General features: G+C 37.1%; 1 protein-coding gene across 4 annotated transcripts; it reads left to right on the forward strand.

Annotated features, from left to right (window-relative positions):
• The first annotated feature begins 7,236 nt into the window (after positions 1-7,236).
• On the forward strand, positions 7,237-12,982 carry LOC113312611 (histidinol dehydrogenase, chloroplastic-like). Of its 4 annotated transcripts, XR_003341692.1 has the most exons (13): positions 7,237-7,448; positions 8,280-8,328; positions 8,891-9,007; positions 9,233-9,300; positions 10,151-10,272; positions 10,477-10,551; positions 10,658-10,755; positions 11,163-11,264; positions 11,351-11,420; positions 11,516-11,581; positions 11,687-11,728; positions 11,848-12,110; positions 12,253-12,979. XR_003341692.1 is itself a non-coding variant. In XM_026561353.1 (11 exons), exons 6-11 carry the CDS (start codon positions 10,750-10,752, stop codon positions 11,899-11,901), a joined length of 333 nt encoding a protein of 110 aa, XP_026417138.1. In that variant the 5' UTR covers positions 7,237-7,448; positions 8,280-9,007; positions 9,233-9,300; positions 10,151-10,272; positions 10,477-10,551; positions 10,658-10,749; the 3' UTR covers positions 11,902-12,237. The 4 variants fall into 4 exon arrangements, 1 of the variants encoding a protein (XP_026417138.1); XR_003341689.1 differs by having other exon boundaries at positions 8,280-9,007; positions 11,848-12,036; positions 12,253-12,982; XR_003341687.1 differs by having other exon boundaries at positions 8,280-9,007; positions 12,253-12,981.
• Positions 12,983-14,113: the final 1,131 nt, after the last annotated feature.

The raw sequence follows: 14,113 nt of genomic DNA on the forward strand, positions 1-14,113 counted from the left end.
CTAAAACTGCCATCTTAGCTTTATTTTCATGTCAATACCAATTGCGCATATTGCTAGCTAGAACTCGAGTAAAGAGATTTTTTTTTCTTCACACCAACGTCTTTCTTTCATCAGTAATGACCATGATATTTACAACTCGAGACAACTATCGCCTTTTCCTAGTCATTTAGCCAAAAACAAAAAGAGATCTCTAATTCATCGATGCAAAAAAAAAACAGAGCCAAAGATTATAAGGTTGCGCCTTATGGTGTCTTAGGACTAGCATTTCCGATTAGCACAGATAAAAGCCGGGTCTAATATTCAGTGCTTAACTGATCCATATAAAGGAAATTTGCGTCTGTATATTCTTAACGTCCAGACACGTACATTAACAAGAACTAAACAAAAGATATAGGAAACTACTGAGATATAAAATATTGCGTCAATCGCCAAGCTTCTTGGATCAATCTTGCGTCACAATGTTGGCAAAAACATTGTAAGGATTGTTAGGAAAACCGTGGGTTTCCTAGTTTAAGTCCGTTTCCACATTAGTTGTATTTCCTAATTGGAGTGGGAATATTATTAGGAAAGAGTTTAGTTTCCTAATAGGAGATTAATACTTGGTGTCCAAGTTTGTGTTCTCTATATATAGGACTAGAATTGCAGGTTTGTAGATATCCAACCTAGAAGAGTGGTAAATCCATGTGCTTAGGATTTTTGGTCTCTTTGGTTGGAAGGATCGTGAAAAGTTTGTAGAGAGAGAATTTTGGAGTTCTACTGTATTGGGTTTGGGGCTTTGCCCTAAACCAAGTTTCTAGTATTTCCATGTTTCCACTCTGTTACTAGCAGCTGTGAAGAAGGTGTAGAAGAGAAAATATGAGGCTGGTTTGAGGAATGGTTATAGAATTGGTTTCTATGGTTTCTTTGATGGTGCTCTCGGGTATGTCTTGTTAACTCTTTGGTTCCTGTCATGGGTTGCGGAAAGAGCATGTAATGGTCTTTGATTTAATAGAATTTTTTCTAGTGGTGTTGGACGTGGATGTAGCCTGTAAAGGTGAACCACGTATATCTTATGTTGTGGTTGTGTGTATGCTTTATTATCTTCTGTGTCTCTTGTTATTTTTCCATGTTTGGTTCAAATCACCAATTACCTTTTGTGATCCTGTGTTCCGCTGCGCTCGGGGTGCCAATTTTCCCAACAATTGGTATCAGAACCCTTGGACGGGCTAGTGTGATTGAACCATGAATTGAATGATAGTTAATTGTTCGGGTGGAGAAATATGTTATGAAGATAATGTTTCAACCGGTGTTAACACAAAGATGGATTTGTGATGTGATTTACGAATCAGAGGTTCAACTTGGTAGAAGTTTATGTTCTTCATTTAGTTTTATCATGTAGTATAGGATGCAGAATAAGGCTGGATGAGGTGGAATACACATATACTTCTTGAAGGGTGTTGGTGACCATACACCATAAATAATGGGTTACAAAGTTTGAAGAAAGGATGGGGATATGAGGTCTTATATAGAAGCGAGTCCAGCAATGCTTCGAAGTTATGCACGAGATGTATAGATTTCTGTTCCTAAGTCTATGTTAAAGTATTCTTGATGACTTCCACGTAATATCAAGAATGTGCCCGATCTCGGAAGCATGTACCACAGTTATATGGGCATTCACACGATATATATTCTAAGCGAGTATGTTGGCTGTAATGGTGGTAAAGAGTATGTTAGGTTGGTGATGGATTTGCCAATCGCTTAAAGGATTAAGCCTATTAATCATAGTGGAAATATCTGATGGTTTGTGTTAGAGCATAGCTCGGTTGAACCCACCAAGCGCTGGTATGTCAAGTTTGGTTGTCATATTTTAGTGAATCAAAACTCATTTTAAGAGTCGCTTGATTATGTACTAGAGTCAACTTCGTATAGGTTAGCTTGAAAGTATTAGGATATGAGACATTACAAGCATTACGAAGACTTGAAGAAGTGAAGAAGTAAGAAGCTACAACGACAACATCATCCTTCCACTTGAGGTTAGTGATATTTGACTTGAACTGTTTCATTCCTAACTATCTTTCAAGTCGTACATGCTGAAAACGAAATTGCGAAGCATGAACACTCTAGATAGACATAGTATTAAAGAATACAATATGAAGTTTATTGCTTAACCATTAAACTTTGTAGATAAGACATCGACATAATCGTTTAAATGCTATTGTGATTATGTATGGGTATGAGGTGAGGATTTCATCCTAGAAAACAATGTTTTACATGTGTTTTAAGGAAGTAAGTTCATAAACTTGTTTATGAATCGAAAAGGAAATCGCCAGGCGTTATTGGGATTGTTATTCATTGCATATCTTGTGAACATCCAATATGTGTGATTTAGTATAACCGCTCACGACTTGTTTGCGTTCTTGGTAAAACTATTCACAAAGGCCTGACTTATGTATTGGTATGACTTTTATTAGTGAAACCGATCTTAAGTAATCACCTGAGATGGTATGATCGAGTTTGTGATTTGTTGAACCGAATCTGGGTAAAGGGGAACCGATCCTATAAAGAGGTGAAACACATCACAAAGGGGAATCGATCCTTGTATGCGTTGCATCAAGTTTGTAACAGAAAGGGGAACCGATCCTATGGACATGTGCAACACGTTTTTAGGCAAAGGGGAACTGATCCTATGGACATGTGCAACACATATAAGTTATATACCATATATATGTGGGGAACCGATCCTAGTACCTAGTCAACCGAATTTTGGAAAGCTAGTATGACTATGCGCAGTACTCATGGAGGTAGAACCGAAACTTGTTTTGGTAGACCGTTAAATCCATGATTTGTGATTGAGTGTTTCTTAATCAATCACATAGTTCTTGAAAGTCAGATGAACCAATTCTAAACTTGTTTGGAAGTGTGGAAAATCGGTTTCAAGGTTGTAAGTATGAAAAAGGACTTACAAAGTAAGGATGTCGACATACTTTGTACACATACAATAATGTTTATCTTTTATTGTTCAAAGTTATTCCTTAATATCTACAGGAACAAAATCCCAGGATTGAAATAAATAAGTTAAGAATCTTTTAATTAAGGTTGTCAATTTTATTTGAGTAAAATGAGAATTAGTAATGTGCATTTACTAGTTTAGATTTTTCAAAGAGATTTTCGGTCATTATTTTGGATAGAGCATTTCCAGGAATTATGAAAAACGAATTTGGAATATATTGAATATCTTTGAGAATATTTTCGGTTTTGGAAATTCCTTGGTGTCCAAACTTCCTTGTCTATAAATACTTGAAGTTTGCATTTCTATCAAACTAATCCTTCGTGACAGCAAACTTCCTCGGTTGTGTTGTTACTGGTGTAGCCGCCTATTCGGAGAGGAGAGTAACCTAATTAGGCGAAATCTCTTACGGCCGCTCAGTTTAAAGTCTTCTTTGGCATTGAGAAGCTCTACGAGTACCGTTGGTGGGAAACTTGATAATTGTGGTTTATCTTGTGTTTTCGATTGATTTGATTGACTAACGGTGGTTGAACTTTGATTGCACCTAGTTTGTTTATGCTTGAGAATCTTCTCTTCTGATATAAGATTCACTCAAACTAGATCGAAGTTTCGACATGATCTTTAGACTGTTGTTAGTTCTAAAGACGATCTTGTGATAATTCATTGTTAACAGACTCCGTTTTGTGCGTGATTGATCACAAGAGATTCAAGTTGTTGTGTGCAGGTGTTTATTGAAGATCTAAGAAGATTTGAAGACAAAAAAGATGTTGAAGATTTCTGATTTGGGGTTCATAATCTTAGGTGTGCACAATACTTATTTCGGTATAAGAGGATCCAACTATAATCGGTTTATCCTTGTGGTAGATTGGATTGATTAGTTTTTTCGATCTGCATCAATACAATTCTTTGTGTTTAAAAGTATTTATTAACAATCACCATTGGTGATTCAACATAAGGTAGATCGAAAAACCTGACGAAGGAGTTTATGTTAAGATAAATAGAAGATCCTTTGTCCGATTCACATCACTTGGTTGAATAGAGTTGATACCAAACAGATTTGTTGTTCCTTTACTGTTTGGAATAGGAACCAAAGGCATTGTTCCAAGTACGTGACTTATTCATAAGTTGGAAGCGTGGGAATACAGAAGGAACTAGGTGAACTATAGGTTTAGTTACTTGGTCTCAACTATACGAAGTTAGGTGTAATTTTGTGTAGCGGCTTAATCCTGAGAGCATTCAATTATGGACAAGGTCCCGGGGTTTTTCTGCATTTACGGTTTCCTCGTTAACAAAATCTTGATGTGTCATTTACTTTATATTTCTGTATTATAATTGTTTATTATAATTAAAGTAAATTACACAAACGTTAATTCCTATTTACTTGATAAGCAATCCTATTGTGTTTTGTTAAGTCCGAACCTTTTTATCAAGTAAACATACTTAGTTGTTGTATTGTCTCGATCTCATATCCATACCGATTAGTTGCATTGTCTCGACTCAGTCCATAGACAATCACTTTCGGAGAAAGGACTTATAGGTAGGAAAAGTTTTAGCTTGAGGTATATTTGGGTACCCTCGCCTTTTCAGTTTGTTTCACATACACGGTAATCATGACATGTGCTGGAGTATGATATTGAAGCTAATTTTTCCTTTCTGGATTAGAGTTCAATATGTTGTTAGTTTACAAGTTAGGTGGAGCTAACGATGATTCTTCTGGATGGTTCTCTTGGTGATCAATGGTGGAGTCTGTGCAAGGATTGATTGATGACAATTGATGATTTTCATGGTGTTTGTAAAACATGATCAATTTGACAAGTATTCTTCATGTAGAAGATGGTTTGGAGTTTTTTTTATCAACATCATGGTATTTTGGTCGAAAAGATGGTTCTATATATGAAGATGGAAGTTTTGCCAATCGGTGTTGCCATTGCCATGATGACTGAACCCCTGTCGTCTCTGCATATCCATCCTGCTCCAGCTACTTCTGGTGTACCGATCCCATCCATCTTTGTAGCTCCATCCATGTTGATTTTCAGCCATTGATTTTTTGGTGCCTCCCATTTGATCCATTTAATTTTTTTTGTTCTTTCCAGTTGTTGTCCATTTGCCTCCGGTGTGAATAAATTGTGTTTTTTGGCCCACTGGTATTCTTGGCTTAGCAGTAACGATATATGGAAGGTCTGTTCTAGTGTCTGCACTTGGTTTTGGTATACCTTTCCATTTCTGGCCAGCCAAATATTCCAAATTATGTAGCAGCATAACGTGAAATCCTCCTTGTGTTCCTGCATTTTCAGAAAGTCTTCGAAATTCGATGGTGGTTTTCTTGCAATTGCTGCTGGTGTATCTCTTCTCTGATACTGGATTGGTGCTATTCTCTGTGCTTGCTGGCAGATGGTATTTTGTATCGGGTGTGGTGGTAGTACAATGTTGTTGTATATGTTGTGAATGATTGCATTTTTGTTAACATGTTGGCACATAAGATTCCAAGTCTCCCTTTCCACGGTGCATTTAAACAGACAGTGTTGGACTGTTTCCGACTGATTCTTACATATAGAGCACATGTTAGAACTAACAATGTGTCTATAGTGAAGGCCTTCAAAAGTTGGTAATCCATTGTGACTGACTTTCCAGAGGAAAAGTCTAATTTTTTGGGGGAAGTTTACTTTCCATAGGTCCTTGTACCTCCTTGTTGTGTTGAAATTATTGCTCTGTTGAGGTTGTTGTGCTTGAGTGTTCTGATGTCGTAGAAGTATCTCATACCTGCTTTTGACCGTGTGTTGTCCCTTGATGGCATGTGGTCAAATTGGTTTATCGGGTGAAGCTGGGATTGGAATATGGATTGCGCTAATTTCCTTGCTAATGTGAGGCTCGAAACTCTGTTGTAACAACTCAGTGTTCCAATTAAATGAATGTGGAATCATTAACGTACTTACGAAATTGTTACCTAAATTTCCCAGAGTTGTCAGCCGTGCATGCATAGGTGTCCAATTGTCTTTTGTTAGTGTCGCATTTCCATCTCCAATCTGCATTGCAAAATTTTCCTATACAAAAGAGGTTGTTTTTGTCAGGTTCTTCCAAGCCGGGATTGCTGTCGGCTTTGGTTTTGGTATTCTTCTCAGGATTGACTCCTATGCCATGTATTTGGATCTGTACATGGTGTTACATATTGTATTCGGCCGAGCATGAATTTGCCAAATCCTTTTCCCCAGGAGAGCAAAGTTGTGCACTCTAGTGTTCCTGATTCCTAATCCTCCCTGTGAAGGGTAGGTTTAGTTTCTCCTTACCAATCATATGCAATTTCCTTGTCGTCTTATCATGACCCCAAAAGAAATTTCTTGTTATCTTGTCTATTTTGTGGTGTACATGAGCTGGCAGCAATTGAGTTTGCATAATGTGACTAGTTGTGGGTATTAGACTTGAGTTTATTAGTAGCCATCTACCCGCTTGGTTGAGACGTTTCGCCATCCATCCTTTGGCTTTCCTTTCCAGTCTTTGCAAGAGTTCAACAAAAATAGGTGATGAATTCCTTCCTTGCTTGAATTCCACACCTAGGTGTTTAGGTGGGTTAGACGTTGCCGAAATGTTGAAAGTTGTTGTTAGCCTCTGTATTTCATTTGTGGTCGTGTGTGGATGGCGAATGATGACTGATTTATGCAAATTGATAGCTTGTCCTGCCGAGGTTGAATAGCTATGTAGTATCTTGTTGAGGTTATCACAAGTCACCTGGTCTGTTGTGCAAGTAATGAGTAGATCGTCTTTCTTTGTAATAATATAAGTTCAATGAACACGTTATTTGCTCAATTATTAGTAACTTATTGAGCTCGTCAATTTTTATTCTGTTTGGAATGTTTTTGTGTCGCTGATTCTTTGTGAATTAGTGTTCGTTTGTATCAATATGCAAAATGTTTATGTTTGATTTTTATTCGTCAAAATGATAATAATAATAATACAAGATTTTACAAGATTTTAATAAATTTATAGCATACACTCCCTCGCAAATAAATGCCAATGCCATGACAGAAAATGTTAAATACCACACCATTAACTCGCTTGTCACTTACCACCTCGTACATGGTAGAATATGGATCTTGTAATTTTTATTCATTTTTTTCCGGGCGAATTTTATGCTACCTATCCGAAATTTCAAGCAAATCACGTGCAAGAAGCGCAGCTGATTACATGACAAGACAGGCAACACAGATACAAGGCCGCTGTGGCTCTGGCCCTCTGGGTCTGGTCCATCTGGCTATCGCCACTACATGGAAAAAAAGTGCATTTGTTAATCCCGACGACTTCGAGAGAGGAAGAAGAGAGGAAGAGAGAAGGAGATTGACCGGACCAGAGCAGACCATTATCAAAAGTCTAAAACCCTAATTATCAGAGGAGCAATTGCTTATCTCGGAATCCTCAAATCTTCATTGGGTCTCCTCATCTTTTCACTCTCTTCTCCGTTTCTTTGCAAGTAAGTAGTAATCTCTTTTTCCTCCTTTAAACCCATAATAAAGTTTCGCTTTTTAATGTGTTTTTGTTGATTTATTCAGTTTAGAATGACAATTTAGTGTTCATGTTAGGGTAAAGAATGTAGATATTGACATTTCCATGAGATAGTGAGAGGTAGAGATATACAATGTCTAAATTTTAATAGTGCGTTCACAATGTTTGTTAATTTGTCCCACTGGTGGCGAACTTGTTTTTTCAGGTGGGAAGTTGTTGCATGTCTCATTTTGTTTGGTGATGTTGGGAAATGGAAATTATTATGAGCCTCCTAACCTAATCTAAAAAAGTAGTAGTCTCTTTATAAAGTTATGATTTTTAGCTATGAAATTAGTGTGTGTTTCCTGATGTAGTCAGTTTAGAGTGACATTCTAGTGTTTATTTGTTTTTGACAAACAAGTTAGCTTAATTCAGTATTCATATTAGGGTAAAAAATGTAGATATTGACAATTCCAAGACAGTAAGTGTAGAGAAAGAACAATGTCTAAATTTTTATGTGGTTGATAGCCTTAAGTCTCCCCTTCGTATTAATTTCTCTTCCATTTTTAGTACGGAAAGGTTCTGTATTTATTCACTTTCCCGTAAGTTTACTTTGAGTGAGAATTTAAAGTAATCACCTGCTTAATATGTGGTAATTGTACTGGAATAGTGACGATGCCGCTGTTACAGAGTTGGGGCTTCTTTGATTCTTGGTTATATTGTGTGCATTCTCTCTCATTTCTGAAGGCTTTTCTTGTCTATGTTGGAGTTCAGCATATGTGTTATTACGATTTGATCTGGCTCTTTCTTCACTTTGTAGTTATACCACGAGGTTTGACAAAATTTCCCTGGATATAATCATTGAATGAGTAAGTACTCTTCCTTATCCCCAGGTATGCTAAATATCTATTTTAGATTGTCGTTTGTGAGTAAGTAAGTGTATTCTCAGTGTTTTAATTCGGTTATATAAGACTATTATTAAGCCTTTTTTTTGGTATGGGTGTAGCTTGATCCAGCTGTTAAAGAGGCATTTGATGTTGAGAATATGAAACTAAGTAAAATATCACTCCATTTTTGTTTTTCTGGTTTACATTAGAAGAATGCTGATGGGTTTCAAACTAGACATGGATTCTGAATTAGAAGAATGCTGATGGGTTTTGATCTGATGTTCACTGGCTCTCGTCCCTTTTTTTTTATCTCTTTATTCTTCTCTCTTTAGCAAAAATTGGAATACTTTCCTTTGATTCATAGAACCCTGTAGACCCTCGTTCATGTATATACAGGGATGATCCAAGGCCTAAGTTCTCCAAAGGATATTCTCCTCATCTAACCACAGTCCATTCTGAAAGTATAAAATCGCAGTCCTATCGTGAACCATTAGGAAAATCAATAGTTAAATGGACATGTCTTTTGCATTTTTCTTGAATGTAGCTTACATCACTGGAGGGTGTTAGATGCAAGCGAATATCAAGGTGCATTACTTCTGTGGGTCTTTATGTTCCTGGGAGAACTGCAGTTTTACCTTCAATTGTACTCTCGCTTGCAGTGGTAATTTTTCTAATTTATGTTACCTGTGAAATTCCATATTGAACGACTTATATGATGTATGGTGACTTTCAATTTTTGGTTACCAGATGGGTTGAAACTTCGTTTGTTCTGCTCCAGACTGCACATCTCCTTTTTTGTTTCATGGTTTCTGTATCTATGTCAAATTCGTCTTATTATCGCTTGGAGCTTAGACGTACCTCTCACATTCTTATTTTTCTCATGCAGAACAGTGAAGCGATGGTTTCAATAGATATGCCATCCAGGTTAATATAGTAGCTGATTTACTGTCTCAGGTGTTTATAGCTAATCTTATATCTTTGGATTTCTCATTTAGTTGGTACTGTGAACTTCATGCAAAATATTGAAAGATTCTATGTTATATTTGTCCTGCGCAAAAAACTTCTGTTCATCAAAGTATTCGATATCTAGTAGGCCACTCAGTGTTACTTGATCTTCTAGTCATTTGCGCAAGTCTTATACTGCTTTTGGTAGTTTTAGGCAGAGCATGGTCCTGACAGTCAGGTTGTGCTTGTAATTGCTGGAGATGGTGTAGATGTGGAAATTAGCTCGCAGTCTCAGATTCTTCATAGGGGAGATATTGCTTCAAAAGCACTTGCCTATAGTTTCACCGTGTTTGCTTTTTTTTAATCAGGCACTTGCCTGAACCGTTTTTGCTTGTGATATGGTTGAGGTTAGCATTTATTATCACTTATCAGCTAGTTTTAGATCCGAATTCCTCACATATAAGGATATGTAAGTAGAACAAACTGGAGCCTGATATTCATATAAGTGTTTAGCCAAGTAGCGGATCTCTTATCTTCACTACTAGATATGAGATTTGCATTCTTCAACGTGTATGTAATTTAAGGACTAAAACCTCTGTTATAATAAACCTTCAGGCCATCACTTTTTCAAATTTGTATGCCCCATAACATCAAATTTGTATGCCCAGAGCATCTGATAATGAAGGTCAATATAAAAAGGTCGAGAAAGAACGATGTCTGAATTTAAATTTGCGTTCAAGTGTTCGTTAATTTGTCCCACTGGTGGCATACTTGTTTTTTTCGTGTGGGTATTCGTTCCATATCTCACTTTGTTTATTGTGAAATAAATAAGATAACTAGGTTGTTCTTGTTGTGACAGAACCGAGGAATAATACTATAAGGTGTGCAATGAAGTCTTATAGGTTGTCAAAGCTGTCAAAGACTGAGGTTGACAGCCTTAAGGCTCGCCCTCGTATTGATTTCTCTGCCATGTTTAGCACGGTAAGGTTGTGTGTTTATTTCTTTTCCCATCAATTCGCTTTACATGAGAATTTAAAGTGATCCCCTGCTTGATTTGTGGTAATTGTACTGGAACATGTCCAACCCAATGTTGATGATGTGCTTTCTCTCTCATTTCTGAAGGCTTTTCATGTCTATGTTGGAGTTAAAAGTATGTGTTATTACAGCTGTTTGTTCACTTTGTAGTTATATACCACGAGGTTTGGCAAAGTTTCCCTGGCTAAAATCATTGAATGAGTTGCTGATCTTCTTGATCCCCAGGTAGGATAAATATCTAATTTGGATTGTCGTTTGTGAGTAAGTAATTGTATAGTCAGTATTTTACTTCAGTTACTATTTTTAAGCCTTTTTTTTGGTGTGGGTGCAGCTTGATCCAGCTGTTAAACAGGCATTTGATGTTGCGTATGATAACATAGCATTTCATTTTCCCCAAAAGCTCCCCAGGTGAAAGTTGTGAACATGAAAGTAAGTAAAATATCAATCCGTTTTTGTTTTTCTGGTTCACATATTTCTGTATGATTGGAAATCAAGTGATTGTATTTCAAACTATACGAGGATTCTGAATTAGAAGAATGTTGATGGGTTTTGGTCTGAGGTTCACTGGCCCTCGTCCCTTTTTTATCTCTTTGTTCTTCTCTCTTTAGCGAAATTTGGAATAGTTGCCTCCGACTCAAAGAGCCCTGAGACCCTAGTTCGTGTATACACAGGATGATCCAAGTCTTAAGTTTTCCAGAGGATGTCCTCCTCACATAACCAGTCCATTCTAAAAAGTATAAAGTCGCAGTCCTGTCATGAATTAGTTAAATGGATATGTCTTTCCCTTTTTTCTAGAATGTAGCACATATCACTAATTTAACCCTTTATTTTGCCAGTGTGTTATATGCAAGTGCGTATCAAGGTGCATTACTTCTGCGGGTCTTTATGTTCCTGGGAGAACTGCAGTTTTACCTTCAATTGTACTCTCGTTTGCAGTGGTAATTTGTGTAATTTATGTTACCTGTGAAATTTCGTATTGAACGACTTATATGCTGTATGGTGACTTTCAATTTTCGGTTACCAGATGACAGATTGCAGGATACGAAATTGTTGTTCTGGCTACTCCCCCAGGAAAAGATGGCAGCATCTGCAAGGTAATTACCTACCAAAATCTACTCTTGTGAATCATTTCACTGATTACATTACATTATAAGCTAAAAAATCTCTCTTTACTTCTTTCTTTCTCTAGGAGGTGGTTTATTGTGCCAAGAAAGCTTTTGTGACTCATTCTTATCTTAAAGCCGGGGGAGCTCAGGTAGTGTTTGGTTCCGTAACCTTTGTAATAGATCCTTTATTTTGCATAGATAGATATACAATTTCGGATGGAAACACTAAATATCCATCTTTTCCATGTATGCAGGCCATTTCAGCGATGGCGTGGGGGACTTCATCTTGTCCTAAGGTTCCGATGTTCTCCAACGCTTTCATTAGTTTTATAGGAATTCTGCTTAGTGAAAAGTTCAATGCGGTGTTCCTCTTTAGAGCCTAATCGGTGTGGTCACTTTCTTATTTATTTTGTAGGTGGAGAAAATTGCTGGACCTGGAAATCAGTATGTCACAGCTGCAAAACAGTGAAGTGAAGTGATGGTTTATGCATCGAGAACTTTCTTTTTTATCTTCCTCGATGCAGAACAGTGAAGTGATGGTTTCAATAGACATGCCTGTGGCCCATCTGAAGTTCTGGTTATTGCTGATAAGCTTGCCAGCCAGGTTCATGTAGCAGCTGATTTACTGTCTCAGCTGTTTATAACTAACCTTACATCTCTGGATTTCTCATTTAGTTGGTACTGTGAGCTTCATGCAAAATATTGAAATTTTCTATGTTACGTTGTCATGCGCAAATTTTTTTTGTTTAGCAGAGTATTCTATTTCTGGTTGATCTTTTAGTCATTTGCGTAAGCCTTATACTGCTTTTGGTTGTTTCAGGCAGAGCATGGTCCTGATTGTCGGGGTGTGCTTGTAATTGCTGGAGATGGTGGAGATGTGGATGCCATTGAAAAGAGTGAATGTCAAAGATGCAGAGAACTGGGAGGAATTGATCGAAAAGATCATCTCAACTTCTGCCTGGTAACTTGCTTCAGCAACTTTGTGTGTCTGTTGCAAGGCATGAGAGATTATGCAAGTGGGCTAACTTAGATATCAGACCTCCGAACTGTTGCGGGAGGAACTCTTGTTTAACCAACTCTAGGGAAGCTAGTCCAGCATATTGGTTTCTGAGTGTCAATGGTTTTAGAGCATGAATCCTCAGATATCCAGGCTAAAAGTAAAAGTTGTGGTCGGATTCAGAAAAGCCAATGGCAAATACCATGGGCCATGGGGTCTCTCTGGAGATCATACTTCTCATACTCTGTCTATGGAGAGAGCTTCTCCTCAGACCTTCACCAACCAACTCTTTGCCATTGGCAATATGCCAGCATCTACTCCGGCCGGAATGATTCATCCACCGAAAACAAAAACCGTGATTTGCACCGTGTGGGAACCTTCGGTGGATGTAGACTCTCTGATTCCTTATAAAACGATTTACGTTGATTTACTTTCAGGATGTGGGATTATTTTAGAATCTTTATTTATTATATAAACTAGTGTCTCGCCCGTGCTTCGCACGGCCTCAAGTTCATCATCCCAGAATTACTGAAATGGTAATCTTAATTTTATTTGGCATGGCCGGGTTTTAGGAGATAATTTTACTTTTGAATATTATAAGTGCCTATTATAAAACCTGGCTAAATTGGGCCTATAGCTGGATGATAGCTAGATGATAAAATATGGTCATTAAGAAATATTTCATAGAAACCCCTTATCCACTATTTATGTTAATACCTAATATACCCTTGTTAAATTAGTGTTAATTCGGATTATTAAATAATACTTAATCAAGCTAATTCTAAAATTAACTTTCATTAATGCATAATTAACAATTGTCAAAAATTTTAATTTTCTTTAGAAAGAATCGATCCAGAATCGGTTTATGTTAGTTAATTTGTAAACCTATTCTGGGTTGAGTATTTTCAAGTGACGAAGTAAACCTAGAATCGGAGTTTGAACGATACCCAAATAAACCGATTCCCAAAATCGGTGTTTATATATATATATATATAATCCGATTATTCTTTAGTTTCAGAAACAAAATATTCATTACATAGTTTAGGAAATTAGCGCAATACATATAGGATTCAATATGGGAATTCTAGAATTTGACACATCAAATGCTCGTCAATGAACCTCCGAGCACGTCGGTACAACGTCGTGTATTCTTTGTGGTGAATGAACTTTCTTTCCCCATTACGAATTCTCCATAACCCGTTGAAACGTTCCAGCTGAAATTCAATGAATCTTATATGTAAGTACGTGAACTTTTGACATAGGTATAAAAATGATCGCATTACTCACTTTTTCCCTAAGAGGAGCTCGTGGATGACAGTGGTACACCATATTTCTAACTATTACGTACTCTCGCATTGCCCCTTTTAATGTATTGGAATCGAAATGCCAAGTCTCTCCATTTGCGGTTGTTGGGATTCGCGGTACTCTCGTAAAAGGACTCTTTAACTCTCTTCCAAAACATTGAATAGATTTCATTCGGACGTTCACGGAACGTATTAGCAAAGGATTTAGCGAGACAAAAATCTTCAAACGGTTCCCATTCCGTTTTCTAGGCTAAGTGTGTGATATGGGAGTGGGTGAAAGAGATTGTCCTTATATAGATAAGGACTCAACGACTATTTTTATCAAATTCAAATCAAACAATCGGATTTTAGGTATGTCCATAAAAACCGATTCTAAAAGT

The sequence above is a fragment of the Papaver somniferum genome, chromosome 1 (assembly GCF_003573695.1).
Source record: "Papaver somniferum cultivar HN1 chromosome 1, ASM357369v1, whole genome shotgun sequence".
NCBI classification, from domain to species: domain Eukaryota; kingdom Viridiplantae; phylum Streptophyta; class Magnoliopsida; order Ranunculales; family Papaveraceae; genus Papaver; species Papaver somniferum.

Coding starts and splice junctions, on each gene's coding strand:
- LOC113312611 (XM_026561353.1), top strand. Junction 11,582..11,686: donor TTAAAGCCGGGGGAGCTCAG/GTAGTGTTTGGT, acceptor CCATGTATGCAG/GCCATTTCAGCGATGGCGTG. Junction 11,729..11,847: donor GGACTTCATCTTGTCCTAAG/GTTCCGATGTTC, acceptor TTTATTTTGTAG/GTGGAGAAAATTGCTGGACC.